The following is a 20095-nucleotide window of genomic DNA, read 5'->3' as shown; positions in this document are numbered from 1 at the left end:
TTCTCCCTAATTTGCTTTCAAACTTAAAGGTCCTTCTAATGAAAAGCAAAGCTGGCCCGTTGCGGAGAGCCGCGAGCACTTCTCCTTCTCACGAAGCCCAGGGAAAAAAGCTTCCCCCCCCCCATTCAAGCTGCGGCATTTTTTCAGAGCGTTTGAAAGAAAGGGTTTTTCTCCGGCAATTAGTGCTCGCCAGGCTTTTAAGGCGAAGACAAGCCGGGCAGCCTTCGCGGAGCTCATTATCTGAAGAGGGGAATAAGTGTCTTTGGAGCGGCCCGGCCAGGAAGGGGGTCTCAAGTGGGAACAAAGAACCTCCCAAAGTTCCTCTGCAGCGAGGATGGACGCAAGTCCGCTGCAAGTCTCGGGGCCACAGCGCGCGGGGGATGGGTGGGGAGGCGAGACTCCCACAGGGGGAGGCGGCGGCCTTCTTTATGGGAAAACCTCCATGGCCGCCCAGCCACTCAAGGACCGTCAGCTCCGTCAGCAAAGAGGCCCTGGCGGCAGAAAGGAGGCGGAGACCCCCCCACTCCAAAGTTGGGCCCCTTCCCTTGCAAGCGATCTTGGTCGGGGAGCGTGGGGGCTGCTGGGCCAATCGTGGGGGCGGGAAGCAGAAAGCGGGCATCTTTGGAAGTGGTCGGTTTTGGCGGGAAGGCCCTGTCACCGCTGGATCGCAAATCAGGGTGTTTAGGACAGTGTTTTTCAACCTTTTTTGTGCAAAGGCACACTTTTTTCATGAAAAAAATCACGAGGCACACCACCATTAGAAAATGTTAAAATTTTTTAACTCTGTGCCTATATTGACTATATATAAAGTGTTTTTCCCACGGCACACCTTACACTATGTCACGGCACACTAGTGTGCCACGGCACAGTGGTTGAAAAACACTGGTTTAGGAAGAACGACGACGGGGGCTAAAGCCCATCCTGAGCCCGAAAGCGGCCAGACTGAAGACGAGAACCCCGGTTTACCCCTGGCAAAAGCCATTTCTTGGTGAAAGATTATTTGGAAAGCCCACAGCTAATGGGTAACTCGTCTTAAGGCGCCTTCTTCCAGGAGGGGCGCGGCTGGTTGCTGCTTTCCATCGATCGCACGTGTATAGCAAACCGTTTGCCGCCATAGCATCTTGAAATCGCCCATTCACATTATTTAGTCCCATAATTTGTACTACTCACGTAGCTCTCTGAATGAGAGTAACTAAAGATGGGGGACTTCGGTTCTTATTAGTTTATATGTGAATGCAAACATTTACTTGTTAGTCCAACTACATAAATGAGTATTATAGATGGAAGCAGAAGTCTTAGGCTCAATATTTTCATTATTGCAATATGCTATGATTTGACTTGTGATTCTCTTAAAGCTTTAGGACAGAACACATATTCTACTGGATCTTAAGCCTTGTTTGCACAATGCACAGGTCTCCTAGACTCCGTCTCTTAAAATCTGTTCTTTCATAAATTTCCTGGGATGAAATTCCAGATCAAAGGGGTTCCTTGCACTTTGAAACACTTCTTTATAGGCATCTCTCTCCTAGACAACTGTGTAGGTTGGCAACAAGAAAGTAAATAGTTGATGCCAAGTCCCGTGAATTGCTTATCAACCTGCATTTTTTTTTGGCAAGAGCCTTTGGTTTTTGTGCTGTTTTCACTCCATCCTCTACACCCTAGCCTTCACTGTAAACATTCCAACTTTAGACTCTCATGTTGTCTAAAAGGATCTCTTATTCCAGAACAGTGGAGATTAGTAGTTATTTGTACACAATATGACGACTCTTAATAGCAAAAGTGAAGTGCTTATGTTATCTCAAAAATAGGAAAAACACAGAAGATAAAAGGGGTCAGTGATTGTTGGAACAGTGAAGGAAACGTTTGTTCATCCAGGTAGTCCATTTTTCCTAAGAACATAAATGTGTTTAGGATGCCTGTCCTAGGGATTTATCTGCCCATGGCAGCATTCCATACTTTGAATCCCCTTTTTTCCAGTGTTAACTTTTCAGTGAAAGTTCCCAACTAACATTTAGGGTCTTTTTACTGGGTTGTTTTATAACATTATCCAATAAAGATGTGAACTGTTTTGACATTTGTACAAGTGAGAATTGGTGAATATTTGTATTCAGCCCTGCTTCTATTATTCTGATTCAACCAATAAGTACAATATTAGAAATGTTGCCATTTTTATTGGCTCATAACTTCCATGGCGTGTGTAAATATGCTACCCTGTAATAAGTGCTGACGATAGTAAACACCAATTGTGCATATAAGTGCTTAGGTCTCTACTCAAAGTAAGCAACATGTTAGTCCAGAAATTAGCATATAATCACCTATGTATTTCACCCCTTTTCATCTCATGACAAAATTACAGTTTATATGTTTTAAAGAGCAAGTATCTGAATTTCTAAGTATTTCAGTAGAACTATATATACTATACATCTTCTCTGCTTCTCTTTCACAACTGCAATCAGTTCCTTGTTGTTAAGGAAAATGGTCATTAAGAGAATGAGAGAGAGAAAGAGATGCTGTGAAGATTGCTGATTGCTGTCTCATTCAGGTAAATATAAAATTCTCTTGTGCAGCTATGCCAGCATTATTCTCAATTCTGGCATGCATTGACAGGAACAGAAATTTGATTTAAGTGTGTGCATTAGTCAGAAATTGATTTTCTTTTTACTATTGACAAATTTACAAATACTTCTTGAGGCAATTGCTAATCAAGGAGTGGTGTAGTTGTTTTCAAATATTAAAAATTATTCCTACAGATGAATACTATTCCAATATTACAAATGTGTCAGCAATTCCTGTAACACAGAATGATAATTTAATTCTAGTTCCATCCTAAATACATTTAAAGTTTTAAATCAGGCAAGCAAGGGGAATGATGGAATCTAGAGATGCTAGAATGGAATAATTTTGCCTGAATAGATTTCTTCTCAGCCCATTTTCTATATACAGTTTTTAAAAAATCAGTAAAATTCACTGTTTCATCCCGTAAAATTATAAGAATTGAACCAAGGCCATTAAGTCCCAGGAGCAGAGTTCAATTTGAAAGAACTCTACCCCTTTAGGCCTAGAAAAATATGAAGCATTTTTAAAATAAGGAGTTCCTTACCATTTTTGTTGGAACCTGGGCTAAAACTCTTCATTTTTAAATTAAATCTGTGTTAAGACTAGAAGGCCAAGTCCGTATTCATCATTCAATTTCTCAATAGCTAATTTAGATGGTTATCTCAAAATATCTCAAAGTATACTGCACTTGGAAGTAACACCACAATGCTCTCTTAATCCTGGACGTTTGACAGCTCATTCATAGGTACAAGGAAAAACCATTGAAAGAGAATATACAAATAAGCCCAAATATGCAATTTCTTTTAAATTTTAACAGTTTTAAACTGCAATTTACCGTATTTTTCGAACTATAAGACGCACCTTTTTTCTCAAAAAAGAGGCTGAAAATCTGGCTGCGTCTTATACATCGAATACAGCATTTTTTGCCTCCTGAAGCCCCGCCCCTTCACCAAAATGGCCATGCATAGCTTTATGAATGCTTTCAGAGAACTCCTGGGGGCTGGGGCGGGCAGAAATGAGCAAAACATGGGCCTTTTTTTTGCCCCCCCCCCCCCCAGCAGCACTATAAGCCTCCATAAGGCTATGCATATAATTTTTTTGACAAAAAACAGGCCTGTTTTTATGAAAAACGGGCATTTTTTGCTCTTTTTTGCCCCCCCCAGCACTCTGCAAGCTCCCCCCCCCAAGGCTATTCATGCCTTTTATTTGAAAAAAAATGGGCCTGTTTTCCTGAAAAATGGGCTGTTTTTCAGAGGTTTGCAGAGTGCAAAAACTCCCACCCCCTTTTGGAAAGCTCTTTAACTGATGAGAATTACATTGATCAAGTGCTGTGCCAGCAGAAACAAAGTCTTAAGGTTTGTCAGCTATTTCCTTCTCCAGCACATGGATAAATACACCTGGAAATATCTACCTACCTACCTACTCTCTCTCTCTCCCTCCCTCCCTACTGTATTTCTCTCTCTCTCTGTCCCTCTATCTACCTACCTACCTACTCTCTCTATCTACTGTATTTCTCTTTCTATTTCTCTCTATATCCCTCTACCTACATACCCACCTACACACTCTCTCTCCCTAGCTACTGTATTTCTCTCTCTCCATTTCTCTCTCTCTCTATCCCTTTATCTATCTACCTTCCTACCTACCTAACTATTCTCCCTACCTACTGTATTTCTCTTTCTTTCTCTCCCACTCTATCGCTCTATCTACCTACCTACTTTTTTAAAAAAATTGCCTCTTCAAAAGCTTGGTGCGTTTTATACTCTGGTGCGTCTTATAATCTGAAAAATATGGTATTTTCAATGCTTTCTTGAAAAAAATGTGGCATGCAAATGTGTTACTGGATTTACAGTATCTTTCTCTAACATGTCCCATATAGAATTGTCTTGTGCTCCTCTCTGTAGTTCTGCCAAGAAACGTTTTGTTGAAAGAAGGTATGTGTAACTAATAGTGTGGATGACGTTTAGTGGACAAACAGGAATTTCAGATATTTGCAGAAACAAAACATTCCTCAGTATTGGCCATGTAGCTACACTGATTGGAATAGTAATTCAGCAATATATGGGCAACTACATATTATTCACCTTTGTATTTGTATATACATACAGTATAAATGTCATTAAGCAAGGTAAGATTTAGATAAACTTAAGGCTCACGCGCACTGCTTTTGATTGGAGTAGAGACAAAAAAGTACATAAAATTACTGTGTATAAAATTCACCAATTCATATTTTTTCATGTAAACTGATAAAATACAATCTTGATTGAGCTACACCCAAGAATTCCTATTCTTTTTAATGCTACAATATGAAATAAACAACATGATGCTATAAAAGCTGAAATATTTACTTGGGAAATTCAATAACCATATCTTAAAGGAAGAAATTAAAATGAAGCATTTAAAAAGAAATACCAATGAAGTCTTTAACTGAAGCTTTGCAAGACAAGGTCCAGAGTTACATAATTTGTATGTATGTTTCCATTGCTATTTTTCTTAACAATGCATTCTCTGGTGTGCGCGCTAATGGAAACCCTGATGTGAACAGCATTGGCAATATAATGTAATAAAGTCTCTACTCTTGGTAAAGACAGACCTGTACTACTTCTTCATCAGATCAGAACATTTGCTCCTATTCTGAAGTACAATTTTAAATCAAAACAGCCATAATATCAAATCTTACTGGTAAAAATGTACACATCTTAAAAAGAAAGCTTATTCACCCAAAAATTATCCAGGTGATCTATATGATTATAAAAACAAGAGTGGAAAGTGGCAGAAGCCTAATTCCAGTTGTATCTTCCAGACGAGGGTGGCAATGGGTAAGGTCTTCCATAACCCTGCAAAAATAAATAATACAGAATTATTTTATAAATTCCCAGCTTTTACCCAAAAGTGACACCCCTATCCAAATATTATTGTGTAATACAGCAAGCAAAGACAAGGAAATACAGATGGTCCTAGGTTAATGTCAACTATTGGGATAATTGCCGTTGCAAAGTGACATAGTCATAAAGCGCTATATCATGTGATGGCACTGCTTCATGAAGGGAATTCCAGCACTCCCAGTTGCTGTCATTAAATGAATCACTGCAGGTCAATAAGCCAGAATGTCCTGTGGTCACATGATTGTCATTTGCATCCCCCTGCAAACTTTCCCATTGATTTTGTTTGTTGAAATCTGGCAAAGAAATTTGCAAATGGCAACCATGTGACTGCAGGGCATTGTGATATAATTGTGAGACCCGAGCGAAGTGCCTGGATTGTGGACACATGATGACAGGCATGCTGCAAAGGCTGGAAATCCGAGGACTGGTTGTAAGTACCATTCACTTACCTTCGTTGCAAGTTCGAACAGTTGTTGAATGAGTTGTCATTAAGCCAGGACCACCTCTATGACAAGTATGTTGTTTATACAACAGGTTTTTGATTTACAACCAAAATTGGGACTGGAGTTTGATTTAAGTTGTGGTTGTAAGCCAAAACAACCGTGTGATTTTTTTAAAACCATTTTTATGATTGTTGTTAAGTGAATCACATCCTTGTAGGGGGGCACACAGAAATCACACTTTTTAAAAATTACCTGTCTTCCACGTTCCCTCTGATCACTGGGCCTTTGTGGGTAATTCATGAGTCCCCCTGGGCCCCCTGGACCTTGATATTGATTTTGCTGATATGGTGGTCCCTGGGAATGGGGCATGCGGTTCCAGGCAAGAAGAGGAGTGGCTCCAGAATTCCTAAAAGTGGCAAAAATAGAGATGGAGATGATATATGCTATGCAGTGTAATTATTTTTATTTATTGGAAAACAATAGTTTTGCAAATAATTAAAGTTGACTGCATTTTTCAGTTCCGATTAGCATATAGCTAATTTATTCAAACAATTGAAGCCTTTTTAATTCATTAGAATAAGGTCACTCCTTCCTTATTAATAGAACTTGAAGTGAATACAGAAAAAATAAAATAGTCTATAATATGATGTGTTTTTCACTTTCACATATAAATTAGCAACAAACACAATGCTTTAAAAATCTTTCATACACCCAGTTCTTAAAGACAATAGGAACCATCCATTACTGACTTTTTAACATGTGTCTATGCAGTGATCTGAAGCATTGATTTAGGATAAATCACATTATCAGAAAATATCAAGAATAAGCAAGTGGAATAGTAAAGCTTTATTCTCTCTGGACATTCAGACCACAATTAAGAATATATTCTTTCTAATTAATTGCAGGTTGTAAATGAATTCTTACTGCTGAGTAGTTTGAATCCAGGGTAGGAGTATTAGCTGTTATCTCTACGAATCTCTATTATTTTACTTGATATGTCAGGAGGTCTGATCAGAAAGAAACCTTTTAAAGTTCTTTTGATGCCAGTTTCAATTGACCAGTGACCTAGCAACATAAGCACTAATTGGCATAGACAGACCAACATTTGCTCTACAGTTTATATGGGAACACAAATGCAATGTCTATTATCACTGAGAATACTATACTAAATCGCTAACAAGAAATGATTCAAGTGTCCACATTAACAGGTGTACAAATATGACTTATTAAAAAAACCACACACACAGAAACCTCAGAAAAACAGATTAACACCAAGAGCAACCTGAGATACAAGTTAATCAATGTGATCATTTAAAAAAAGCAAAATACTGGATCATTAAATACTGGGTGATTAATAAAGGTGATTAATAAAATTGGCTAGCTAGGCAATTTCTTACAACTGCAGAACATTTTGTAGATACCAATATACACAGTGCTTGGAGAATAGACATCAGACCACATTTGAGAATACACTTAAACAATTGCTATTTGGACCATAATTTAATCTGTAAGAAATTACATGCATATGGTCTAAGAATAAGTTAATATTTTTTAAAGTTCCTTGTGGACCTCTATAAAACTAGATAATTAAGAATTCAAATAACTCTTCTTGGTTTGGTGAATCAAAGACAGCTTTACAACACATTGAATCCAATGACATCACCCTGTTAGTGACTGATGAATGAAATTGATAGAACGAATTGCAAATTCTGTCTCCTGTTTATACACAAACCATCCTGCAAGTAGGTTTGAAATGTGGGAGGAAACGTAATGTTAGCTTGTAGTTTGTGTTTCCATTAAAGAGCTGAGAAGTATTCTAAACTGTTTTCTGCGTTTTTGCTTCTTTCACCAAGGAGAAGCCAGTTGAAGTAAAACCCTTGTGCTCTGATTTCAATATTCCAACAGTGCATGCCCATTAAAAAGAAGGGACTTTATTCTCCTGGGTCACTGATTAGAAGTGATAACTACCGGTAAGTGATATTTTCTGTGGTGAGTAGGCAGGGATTATTGCTCTATGAAGTGGTGAGTGCTCAGGGGCAAAGCTGTAGAATGGGTCAGATTCAGTCCAGAAGAGATGCTTCAGAATGAAATGGCAGCCCAAATACAGCACCTCATTAAAGAAGTTGTATCTGTCTTCAGGATTGCTCAACTGCAGGGGAAGCCTCTCTAGAAATAGGTATTTCAGGCGTTGAATGAAATAGCTGTGCTCCCATGTGTTTCAAGGCAGTTCCTTCTAAGTGAATCCAAAAAACTAAACAGTTCCACTTAGTAGTGAGCTTGGAAACATGGATTGTTTCCTCACCTATGATGACTTTTTTTCCCCTAAAATATGTTTTATATAATAAATTGATGCTGGATCCAACTAAAGATCCATCAAGTTACAATTGTCTTACCTATAGCAACCAAAAGCAACAATGAATATAGTTGTATTTGACCTCAGTATCGAATATTCCTAGATCTATAATTAAGCCATAAAAATGTCACCCCGCTCTGAAATAATACTCCACAGAGAAACCAAAATTTTGGAAATGTATCTATTAATTACATTATAGTACAGATAATCCTTGTGTTAAGACCATAATGGAGCTTGCGCATCACAGATGTAACTTATGACTGTCGTAAAATAGGTTGATCACATAACTGATCCACTTTTAAGACCATTTTTGGTGGTGGTAGTTAAGTGAATCACTGCAGTCTTTAAGTAAATCCATGGTTGTTAAGTGAACAGTGGTTATTAAGTGAACCAATAGTTTCCTATGAGCACGATTTTGTCGAAAACTGGAAGTAAGAGCCAGTTTTTGGCAAAACTGCCATAAAATGCAATCATGTGACCATGGGACATTGAAAAAGGGCCATAAGTGTGACCTGGATGTTTAGTGCCTAAAGAATGGTCATGTCACCCGCAGAACTTAGAATCCAGGGCGTAAGTATTCTCCCACCAGGTAGATCTGTCAGAAGTTTGAAGGCTTGCTAACTGGTCATAAATCAAAGATTACCTGTATAATAATTGCTTCTAGTTTGAACTGAATTGTATGTCAGATACAGAGAATCTGTATTTCAATTTTACAGGCTTATCTACCTCAGAATAGGTTCTTAGTAATTTGGATTGAATTTGGGGTGTGCGAAGCCAGGTAAGTAGGGAGGGCTCTACTACCACCCCTCCCCAGGTCTTAATTAGGGCTAATTTTGTGGGTGGGGCTTAATTAGATTCCATGCGCACAAAAACATGATAGGGCTTCTTTTCAAGTGGGTCGTTTTTTTGGAGAAACACGGTAGGAGGGAAACTGCTGAAATAAAGATTCTGAAAATTATATAAACTAATATATGAGTTTAATATGTAATTTAAAATTAATTATCCTGAGAGATACAGAGGTCTCCCTGTCATGAATAAATGCAATACAGTTAACATACGAACAAATAAACAAGCTCCCCAAACAAAACAATACTACTCTCTATCTTTGTATAAAATTAAAATCTTAATCATGTCATTTCCTCTATATTTTATCTGCTTACCCTAATTTTACTCAAGTCAAGACATATTTTTTCTTTGTTAAATATAAAACAGCTGAAGAAAAGATTAACTTTGTCTCAAAAAAAACTACAATGAAAGCATCAGAGCAGTTTACTAATGAAGACATTCCAGTTTAGAAATATTATATTGCCTTATCATAAAGAAAAATTAAATCTGTGATTCACTGAATATAATAAAAATTGCAATGAATTGGGAAGTAAAGCAATATATTTTGTTATGACTTCTTTTCTTTTACTATGGAACAATGTGTGAAAATATGTTTAAATTAGCAATAATTTTAAATGTACAATCTTATTCTTTAATATAGATATAAATTAATGACAAATATTCTCCTGCAAACTCCAGGATATCTGGTTTTAAGGACACATATTTAGCTTCTCACCGAAGGACACATATACAAGACATCCCTTATTATCAAACCATGTCACATTCTCTCTGTTCCATGGTACTTATTGGACTGCAGATTCCTTAATCCTCCCCAGAGTCCCTCCTGTATTTAATTCAGTTCAGTCTTAAGTAGTTAAAGAAACTGTTTTCAGTAGCAACTAATAACTACTGACCTATAGTGACACAGCCTTACAATAGACTTGTCAGGTCTGAAAAAGCTGTACCAAAGAAGCTGATTAGGACTTCAAGAGGTCTGTAGCAAGAATCAATGGCTGGTCTGTGCTAATACTCTAGTTCCAACACAGAGCTGATAAAAGTGGACCACCATTAGTTATGCCTCATTAAGTTTCACAACTCTACTAAAAAGAAATTTGTTTAGCCTATCCAGAACCTAATGCAGGTCTTATCTGCCAGTGCTGAAATTCAGTGCTGTAAAAGCTTCAATGATATAAGGGCCAAATCTAAAGAATGCAACATCCCATCAAAATTAAATTTCTAATATATTCATGGAAAAGGTTTTCCTTTAAAAAATTTCTCCAACAACAACAAAAACTAGACAGAAACCATGACCGTTAAGAACAAAAAAGAGGAAAGGTGAAATTATAACTTACCCAAAACTTTCCAAATATCATAAAGGAAAATAGTTATTTAAAACCTAAAATATATTTTGCAGAATATATACTTCATCATACCTGTCAAATCTTTGTGGTGGTTGTTGAAATAGAGGTGTAGGAGCTTGCCAGGAATCTTGGGGCCTAAGATCTATAAACAAAACAATGTAATATTAAATCAAATTAAACATTAGCATTACATTTAAATTTAAAATATTAACAGTGTAAACATTAAATACAAGCAATGGTATGCCATATTTTTCAGAGTATAAGATGCACCTATTTCCCTCAAAAAAGAGGCTGAAAATCTCGGTGCGTCTTATACACTGAATACAGCATTTTTTGCCTCCCAAAACCCTGCCCACTTCACTAAAATGGCCATGCAGAGCATGTAGAAGGCTTTCAGAGAGCTCCTGGGGCCTGGGGAAGGCAGAAATGAGTGAAAAAAAGGTCTGTTTTTGCTCAATTTGCCCCCCCCAAGCCCTCAGGAGTACTCTATAAGCCTCCTGAAGGCTATGCATGCAATTTTTTTTGACAAAAAATGGGCCCGTTTTCACAAAAAAAGGGCCATTTTTTGCTTGTTTTGTGGGGAGGCACCCTCCAGGAGCATTCTACAAGCCCCCTAAAGGCTATTCATGTCTTTTTTTGAAAAAAAAAAAAAAGAGCCAGTTTTCATGAAAAACGGGCTGTTTTGGGGAGGTTTGCAGAGTGCAAAAACTTTAAAAAAAATTTTTGCCTCTTCAAAACCTTGGTGCATCTTATACTCCAGTGCGTCTTATGCTCTGAAAAATACGGTAATATGGCTATCATATGGACTGTAGAAATCTAGATAACCTCTAGAAAATTCTCTTTGTTTATGCTGGTTTATAATCATAACAAAGATTTAGTTTATTTTTTAACTCTTTGAAGTGTGTTGCTCTTGTAGCTATCCAGATTTTTCAGTCCAGATACAACAGTAATAACTATAACAAAACAAACTCCCTACCAAAGCAACAGTGATCAATGAAAACTCTTACTTATATTTAATGGTAAGTCTTACTGTACGAATTACTACCTAAAGGTTACATTACTATATTGCATACTAATGACAAATGGGAATGATCTGTTTAAATGGTTATGCTGTAGCCTATGTGGCAGGTATCATCCACTTAATCCCTTATTGTCCATCCTGGTCTTTGTAATAAGATAATAAGTACACATATTTTAATATATACTAAAAAACAAACAAACTATGCAGCAAAGGGTTAAGGTATATATTTGGATGAACTATTGCTAATTAATACAAAGCATTTCAGCTATCCAAAAGCCTAGCCACTATCTTCTTAAACTTTTCTTTTACAAGTAATCCTCGGCTTACAATCTTTTGTGTAGCAACTATTCGGAGTTACAACGGCACTGAGAAAAGTGACTTATGACAGTTTTCACTCTTACAACCACAGTAGCATCCCCATGGTCATATGATCAAAATTCACATGCTTGGCAACCGGTTCATATTTATGAGAGCTGCAGTGTCCCGGGTCATGTGATCCCCTTTTGACCTTCTGACAAGCAAAGTCAATGGGGAAGTCAGATTCACTTAACAACTGTGTTGCTAATTTAACAACAGCAGTGATACACTTAACAACTTTGGCAAGGAAGGTCCTAAAATGGAGCAAAATTCACTTAACAAATATCTTGCTTAGCAACATAAATTTTGGGCTCAATTATGGCCATAAGTTGAGAACTACCTGTACTGCAAATATAAAATATACAACAAAAATATATGAGAAGAATATCACATTAACAAGCTGGGCTACTAAATGTATTTATAACAGTTGCCCTGTCTTGGGGTGGTGGTGGGGGTCATATAATCATCATTTGAAACCTTCCCAGATGGCTTTTGACAAGCAAAGTCAATGGGGGATGCCAGATTTGCTTAATGACTGCCTGATTTCACTTAACAAGTGCAGTGATTTGCTTAACAACTGTGGCCAAAAGGGTCATAAAGTGAGGTAAATCTCACTTAGCTGCCTTGTTTAACAATGGAAATTTTGAAGGTCAGTTGTGATTGTAGGTCAAGGACTACTTTATTACACCCATTAAATTGTTAATATTCAAGGACCTTGGGGCCTAGTGATTTCTACAATGTCACACCGTCTTTGTCAACTGAAACTTTTAAAACATGGAATCTCTGGAAGAAAACCTGAGCGTCTAGAAGGCTTGTGTTTGAATGATCTGACCTGAACAAAAAGGCTTTATGGAAGTACTTGAGAGAATTACATGCAGAGCAGAGATGACTGCAACTGATCTTTGCAGGATGAAGCTGAGTCTAGTTCAGTTTTCAACAATAGTTGAAATAGTACAATAGTAATTCCCACTTTGTGTATTATTTGCCTAATAGGCAAAACAATTTAACTTTGTAGAACATTTCTCATTACTCCCTTATAGGTATTTGAAAATCAGATTTAAGTTTACATATGGTAATTAATAGCATCTTCATAAGGAAAACAAGGGAGAGCAATGACTATCACACACACAAGGCATTTCATTTCTAGAATTTATTCCAAAATTGATCCCCAATTTTGAACAAAATCAATTTTTGGGAAAGAAAAATAGGAAAATAATTAAAATTAAAAAAACAAAAGCTGTCCCGCCCACCTTAGCAATGCAGCCCTCCGAATACTATACAAAGCATTAGAAGTTGCATATCCTACTAGAGTGCATTTTGTTCTGAAAATATCTACTATGAAATATACAATTCCATGTCAAAAGACAACACTTAACTATAGTTCTCAGTTGAAAAAAATATATAATGAGAAAATAATGATAATAATGGAAAACAATTAATACCTAACTTTGGACTATTCATTACAGCTGGGAAAGAAAATAGAAGGAAATATAAAAGTGAAAAATGCAGACCAATAATACAGCTCATGGTTAAAAAAAAAATGGACCTAAAGAATTCATTAGTGCATAAAATGTAAGCAATTCTTTGAACTGTGCTAAGATTTAAACTGCTCTTTCTAGTAGGAACTCAAGTGACAAGTTGTGCAATCAGTATGGCAATCAAAGATTTCATGTTTACCAATTTAAAATTGTTCTGCCCACCCCCCAGCTTGATTAATAGAAAGTCGGCTAATTGACAAGTTTCTGACTGAGATGAAAGTAATACAATCATACTCAAAGATAGCAAAAACCAAACCTATATTCACACAGTGCTTCCAGACTCCACTTGACTCTTAGAAGCTATTAGCATATAATTATTCATCAACTGAAAATCGGCACATCAATATCAAATCATGGAATGCCACCAACCTTCATTGCTAACCGAGAGAGCCGAAGCTGAAATGACTACATTACTTTGCCATATTTTAATATTGATTCACTTATAAAAAACACATTATGGCTTTAAAAAAAAGAAACCAAGTGTGAAGTGGAATTGAATCTTTTTTACAAATAGTTTTTGAGCTGCATCTTGACAAGCCAGTAACACCAACAAATATTTTTTAACATGATTTCTCAAATAAACATTCCCTTCCCAAAGAAACCTTAACAAATACTGTATAGGTATATAATTCTGGTTTTTAATGGTGTTATTAGGAATTGTAGTTTAAGATTAATCATTGCAAATTTGGTTGTCTAGGATACACTTACTTATTTTTATTGACATTGCTTTACAGAATGGCCAATCTGCTGCCCTAAAGCCCTTTTTCAGTTTACCCACAGCCCAGGGGTGGGTTTCAACCGGTTCGTGGCGGTCCCTGCGAACCGGTTGGTCGGCGAACCCGGAAGTAAGTAACTTCCGGGAACGGCGACTGGCCCACCCACCTGCCCGCGGTCCTTACCCGGTTTTGACGAGTTCTGCGCTTCCACGCATGCGCAGGATGCATACAGCGCCTGCGCGATCCTCCAGGAGCAGCTGGAGCATCGCACAGATGCTAGTACGCATGCGTGCGCCACGCGTGCGCACGAGGATGCTGCCGGCCCCGTTCCAACGAACCGGTTGGAACGGGGCGAGAAACCCACCCCTGCCACAGCCCCACTGACTACAGTATTGACTTTCATTGGCATGATTTCCAAAACCAGATTTCATCCAAAACCAGAGCCAAGGTGGCGCAGTGGTTAAATGCAGCACTGCAGGCTACTGCTAGATCAGCAGTTCAGCGGTTCAAATCTCACCGGCTCAGGGTTGACTCAGCCTTCCATCCTTCCGAGGTGGGTAAAATGAGGACCCAGATTGTTGGGGGCAATATGCTGACTCTCTGTAAACCGCTTAGAGAGGGCTGAAAGCCCTATGAAGCGGTATATAAGTCTACTGCTATTGCTATTGCTATCTGTTGTAAAGTACTGTGTAAAGTTTCCCAACAATGCCATAACAAACACATAATAAGAGCCAATGTTTCAATACAGAAACTAGTGATTTATTAACTGCTTCATTAGGCAAGATTTATTCTCAGACATTTCTTTTGCTTTGTCTATCTGCTTCTGAACTTTGCTCCCGTTTTTTTGCTCCTTTCCTCCCCTCACTATGTGTCATAAAACATGATGCACAATAAATACACCCATCTCAAACCAGCTACTGAAATCGGAGATCCAGCTCTGCCGACGGTATGCGGGGAATGTCAACATGGGGAGTTGACATCTGTCTCCCCTCACTTTTCAAAAGCAATCTGTGCGAGCAATTTGAGTACAAGTATAGGATTCAAGGCTACGTCCTCCCCCAAGGCTTGTTTGGATTTTTTTCATGGAATCTTTGTATAAGTCGATCAGCCTGGATATTTCTACTTTACCCAAGATGCCTCTGACAAGGGGTAGCCCTTCCACTTGATTAAGTATTGGAGTTGTCTCCTGTGCCACCTCGAATCAAGAATGTGTTGCATCTCATAATGGGTTTGGCCCCCTATGACCACAGGGCCTGGGGGCTCCCAGGGGCAGTGGTCTCAGAGTGGATCCGACCACGGGTTTAAGAGGCTACTATGGAATACTGGGTGTATCTTTCCAGTTGGGGCAGTTTCAGTTGCACTGAGACTGGGTTGATGATCTTTACTATGGGGAGTGGTCCCACAAACTTTGGTTTGTTTCTTGCTAGGGAGTCTTAACCTCAAATATTTTGTGGAGAAGTAAACTTTTTCTCCCACTAAGAATGGACGTTGTGGAGCTTGAGTCTCTTTAAGAGTGGGCGGCATATAAATCAAATTAAATTAAATTAAATAAATAAAAAAATAAAAAAATAAGCTCGGTGCTTATCTGCCTGTTTCTTATAGGTTTGTGCTGCTTTAGCTAGCGCTTTTTTGACATTCTCCCAAGTTGCTTTGCTTTTAGCATTGACATCCAGTCAGTCAAGCTGACTGAAGAGGGGGGATCCCTTGGATACTCAGGCATTGGAACAAAGTCCATGCCGCTCACTACTTTGAACAGTATTAGTCCTGTGCTGCTGTGAACAGCATTATTGTACGCGACCTCAGTGAAAGATAGAAGGTCTGCCCAATTGGACTACTGATAGTTCACATAGCACCTCAGGTACTGCTCCACCATAGCGTTCAGTCTCTCTGCCCTCCCATTGGTGCTTAGGTGAAAAGCCAAGCTAAGGCCCTGGATGACCCAATGGACCGCAGGAACTCCCTCCAGAACTTAGCTGTGAACTGGACCGCTCTTTCTAAGATACTTCTTCGAGGTACTCCATGCAGGCAGTAGGTGTTCTTCAGGAATAGTTTGGCCAGCTTGTGAGCTGAGGATAATCTGCTGCAGGGAATGAAATGTGCCTATTTGGAGAACAGGTCTATTACAGTCCAAATCACCGTGTTTACCCCACTTTTCGGCAACTCTACTATAAAGTCCATTGCGATCTCCTCCCATGGCCTCGTTGGCTCTGCTACTGGTTGCAGCAGTTCGGGGTGGTGGTGGTTCCTGGTCACCTCTTCATTGTGGCGCAGATGGTGCAACTTTTCACGTAACTGTCCACATCTTTCCTTATTTTGGGCCACCAGAACTGCCTCCGAGCTAAATATAAAGTCTTTAAGAATCCAAAGTGACCTGCCGGTTTGGCCTCATGGCTCCTCTGGAGAATTAGAGTACATAGGGATTCCAGGACGTAGAGTTTTGTCCCCTTCCATGCAAGGTCATCTCTGTTTGTCAAGATGTGTTAGTTGTTTCAAAACCAGGGGTCTGCTAGCAGTTCCGTTTTGAGTCTTGTGGTTAGGTTGCCTGCTGGTTGGTCGTGCCGGTCACGGCATTGTTGTCTGGTGATCACTCTGATAGCTATTTGGGTAGAGGGAAGGATGGTGTCCATCACCTGCTCTCGTTCACATTTGTACTGGGGCATGCGGGAGAGGGCATCAGCTAGAAAGTTCCTCTGCCCTGGAATGTGCTTTAGTACGAAGTTGAAAGGATTGAACTATTGAGCCCATTGGACTTGTTTGGGTGATAGTTTCCGTGGGATCCTGAAAGACTCCAGATTTTTATGGTCAGTCCATACTTTGAACGGTTTCTGGCCCCCTTCCAATAGGTGTCTCCAGGTTAGCAGTGCCTATCTCACTGCGAAAGCCTCCTTTTCCCATGCAGCCCATTGTCTCTCTGTGTCTGTGAGCTTGGGGGAGGTGTAGGCACAGGGTTGTAAGTTTCCTTGGTTGTTTCTTTGGAGTAGCACCACTCCCACTGCCATGTTGCTGGCATCTCCTTGGATCACAAAGGTTTGCTCGGGATCAGGATGCTTCAGCACTGGTTCCTTTGCAAACATTTCTTTTAGCATCTTGAACGCCTCTTGACAGGTTAGGTCCCACTGTAGAGGTTGTCCTAGGCGAGGTTTTGTTCCTGGGCTCCCTGTCTTTAAGAGGTCTGTCATGGGTTTGGCAATCTTCACAAAGGAGAGGATGAATTGCCTATAGAAGTCCGCGGGTGCGAGGGGGTTGCCAGCCTAGGACAGCTTGTACTTTGGCTGGGTGCATCTCTATTCCTTCATTTGACACTCGGTAGCCCAGGTAATCTAGTCGTGCATGGTGGAATTCACATTTTGATAGCTTGATGTACAGGTTGGCTGCTAGAGGTTTATCCAGTACCTGTTGGACCAGGGGTATGTGGTCATTCATAGTCTGTGTAGATAAGGATGTCATCCAGGTCGACGAGGGCCCCTTTGTAGAGGTGTCGTGCAGGACCTCGTTTATTAACTGCATGAACATTGCTGAGGCTCCCTGCAGTCCGAAAGGCATCATTTTGAATTGGAAGCTCCCTACAGGGCAATTGAACATTGTTTTCTATTCATCTCCTTCCCTAATCCGTATTCGGTAGTATGCCTCTCTGAGGTCTAGTTTGGTGAAGACTTTTCCCTTCGCCAAGTGAAATAGCATGTCCTTCATGAGGGGAAGTGGGTATAGGTCAGCGATGGCGAACCTTTTTGGCTCACGTGCCATAAAGGGGGAGCGCAGGGGGGGTCGTGCACAGGTGTGCCTCACCTTTAATGCAACATGCGACCCCCCCCCGTATGCATGCGCGCATGGGGTGCTACCCCCATTTTTTGCATGCTTTTTTCGCCCTCCCCAGGCTCCAGAGGCTTTATAGGAGCCTAGGGAGGGTGAAAACAGCCCCCCCGGCCTCCGGAGGCCCTCTGGAGGCTTCAGGGACCTTCCCTGAAGTCTCCAGAGGGCAAAAAATGACACTACAAGCAAACCAGAAGTCACTTCTGGTTTGCTCGTAGGGTCAGTTTAAGCCCTCTGCAACCTTCAGGAACCTTCAGGAACCTTCAGGAGAGGCTTCCCTGAAGCCTCTGGAGGGCTTAAACCGACCCTATGAGCAAACCGGAAGTCCGTTCCCGAACTTCCGGTTTGCCCATAGGGCTGGTTTTTTGCACCCTGGAGGCTTCAGGGAAGGTCCTGAAGCCTCCGGAGGGCCTCGGGTGGGGGGGGGGGGAGGCTCTTTTTGCCCTCCCCAGGCTCCTATAAAACCTCTGGAGCATGGGGAGGGCGAAAAATGGCTTTAAAACAGGCTGAACTCAGCTGGCTAGCGCGCATGCCCTGACAAATGGCTCCGTGCCATAGGTTCGCCATCCCAGGTATAGGTTGTTACGCAGACCGTATTGATTCCTCTAAAGTCCACACATAACCTCATAGTTCCGTCTTTTTTCTCTTTGAAGAGGACTGGTGCTGCGACATGTGGCTTGGCTGGCTTGATGAACCCCTGTGCTAGGTTTTTGTCTATGTATTTGTGCATTTCTTGCATTTCCCAAGGTGTCATGGCATACAGTTTGGGTTTGGGTAGTTTTGCCCCAGGGATTATTTTGATAACACAATCTGCCTCACGCTGGGGGGACAGAATGTTGCGCTCAGTCTTGCTGAATACTTCTGCAAGGTCCTGATATTTCCCTGGAATCTATTCGGTCTCCAGGGTGTCGTTGGAAGTGGCTCCCAGATGTTCTGGTGTGCTCTTTTACTTACTGGCGGAAAAGGGGTTGACATACCGTACTTTTCGGACTATAAGACACACTTCCTCTCCCCGTGGAAATGTTGGTGCATCTTATACACTGAATGTGGCCATTTTTGGGCTCCCGAAACCCTGCCCCGGGTGTCCATTTTTGGCAAAAGCCCAGGGGGTTTGGAAGCCCTACAGAGTGCTCCTGTGGTCTGTGGAGAGCAAAAATGACACACCTGTGAGGTTTGGGAGGCTTGCAGAGTGCTCTTTAGGGCTGGAGAGAGCAAAAATGACACTCCTAAGAGGTGGGGGGGTTGGGAGACCAAAAACGGGCCCACTTTTTGCACAAAACAGCGCACATACAAGGCTTGGGAGGCCTGCAGTGCTCCTGGGGGCTGGAGAGAGCAAAAACAGGACACACGGAGACCAACTCCCCCCCCCCCCTTTTCACTTCGAAATCTTGGTGTGGCTTATACTCTGGTGCATCTTATCTTATATCTCATGCATCTTATCTTATATCGAAAAATACGGTATATAAAATTTGTGAATGATCTGAAAGGTTGGCCTTTTCTTCATTCCATTTAACACCACCCTACCACCCACCATGGAAAATTGTTGTGCACAGGAAAGTTACGTGAGGTTCAGACTGAGATATACTTATATTGCTCTCAAAAGGGAAGCAAAAAAAATGCATAAAATAATTAAGGAAAACATAAATCATAATAGCTTGAACTGCATCTGTGACCTTGCTGGACCTGTCTTTGAATTAGGCAGAAGAGGAAGGAACGCCAGGGGCATTTATTCCCGAATGATGACTGCAACAGTGCTGTAGCCAAAAGCTCTCCTTTGTCTGAGGCAGGTCTAGCAAGCCCACTTATTTCTTGCGTGCACCCATTGATAGCCTCTCAGATTCTGAAATTCAATCTCCCCTTTCCTGCCCCCACCCCCACCCCTTCAAAGCAGAGACCTGCTTGAAAGATACAACGATAGATAGTTAAGCATCACAGGACAGGCAGACTGGCCAAACAGCAGATTGGCAGGAGAGTCGAGTTGAAGGAATCCTGTATCCCAGCTAAGCATCTGCATGGAGGCTCAGTTTGGCTTGGCTTATTTATTGGCGTCCTTCCCTGGGACAAAACGCTGAGAACAACTTTTCAAGTCCTGGCATTTTTGTGTTCACCTTGTTGTGTCATGTGGTGTCTGGATTCTGCCTCACCATGTCTCCTGTCTTTTTCTTTGGATTCGTTGCTTGTTTATTGGATTCCAGGACTCAACCTCTGCCAAGGATGTGATTGCATTTGTACT

General features: G+C 40.5%; 1 protein-coding gene across 1 annotated transcript in view; it reads right to left on the bottom strand.

Moving 5' to 3' along the window:
* Window positions 1-4763: 4763 nt before the first annotated feature.
* Window positions 4764-20095, bottom strand: part of XRN2 (5'-3' exoribonuclease 2) — a 65230-nt gene continuing 49898 nt past the window's right edge. The window contains exons 28-30 of the mRNA XM_032219371.1: window positions 10493-10562; window positions 6134-6287; window positions 4764-5390 (exon numbers count right to left, since the gene is read on the bottom strand). Of these exons, the coding sequence (XP_032075262.1) occupies window positions 5334-5390; window positions 6134-6287; window positions 10493-10562 (281 nt within the window). The 3' untranslated portion in view covers window positions 4764-5333. The remainder of the gene's footprint in view (window positions 5391-6133; window positions 6288-10492; window positions 10563-20095) is intronic.

The sequence above is a fragment of the Thamnophis elegans genome, chromosome 6, assembly GCF_009769535.1.
Source record: "Thamnophis elegans isolate rThaEle1 chromosome 6, rThaEle1.pri, whole genome shotgun sequence".
NCBI classification, from domain to species: domain Eukaryota; kingdom Metazoa; phylum Chordata; class Lepidosauria; order Squamata; family Colubridae; genus Thamnophis; species Thamnophis elegans.
Note: the sequence above shows the minus strand (reverse complement) of the source record. Positions and strands in the feature narration are given on the sequence as shown.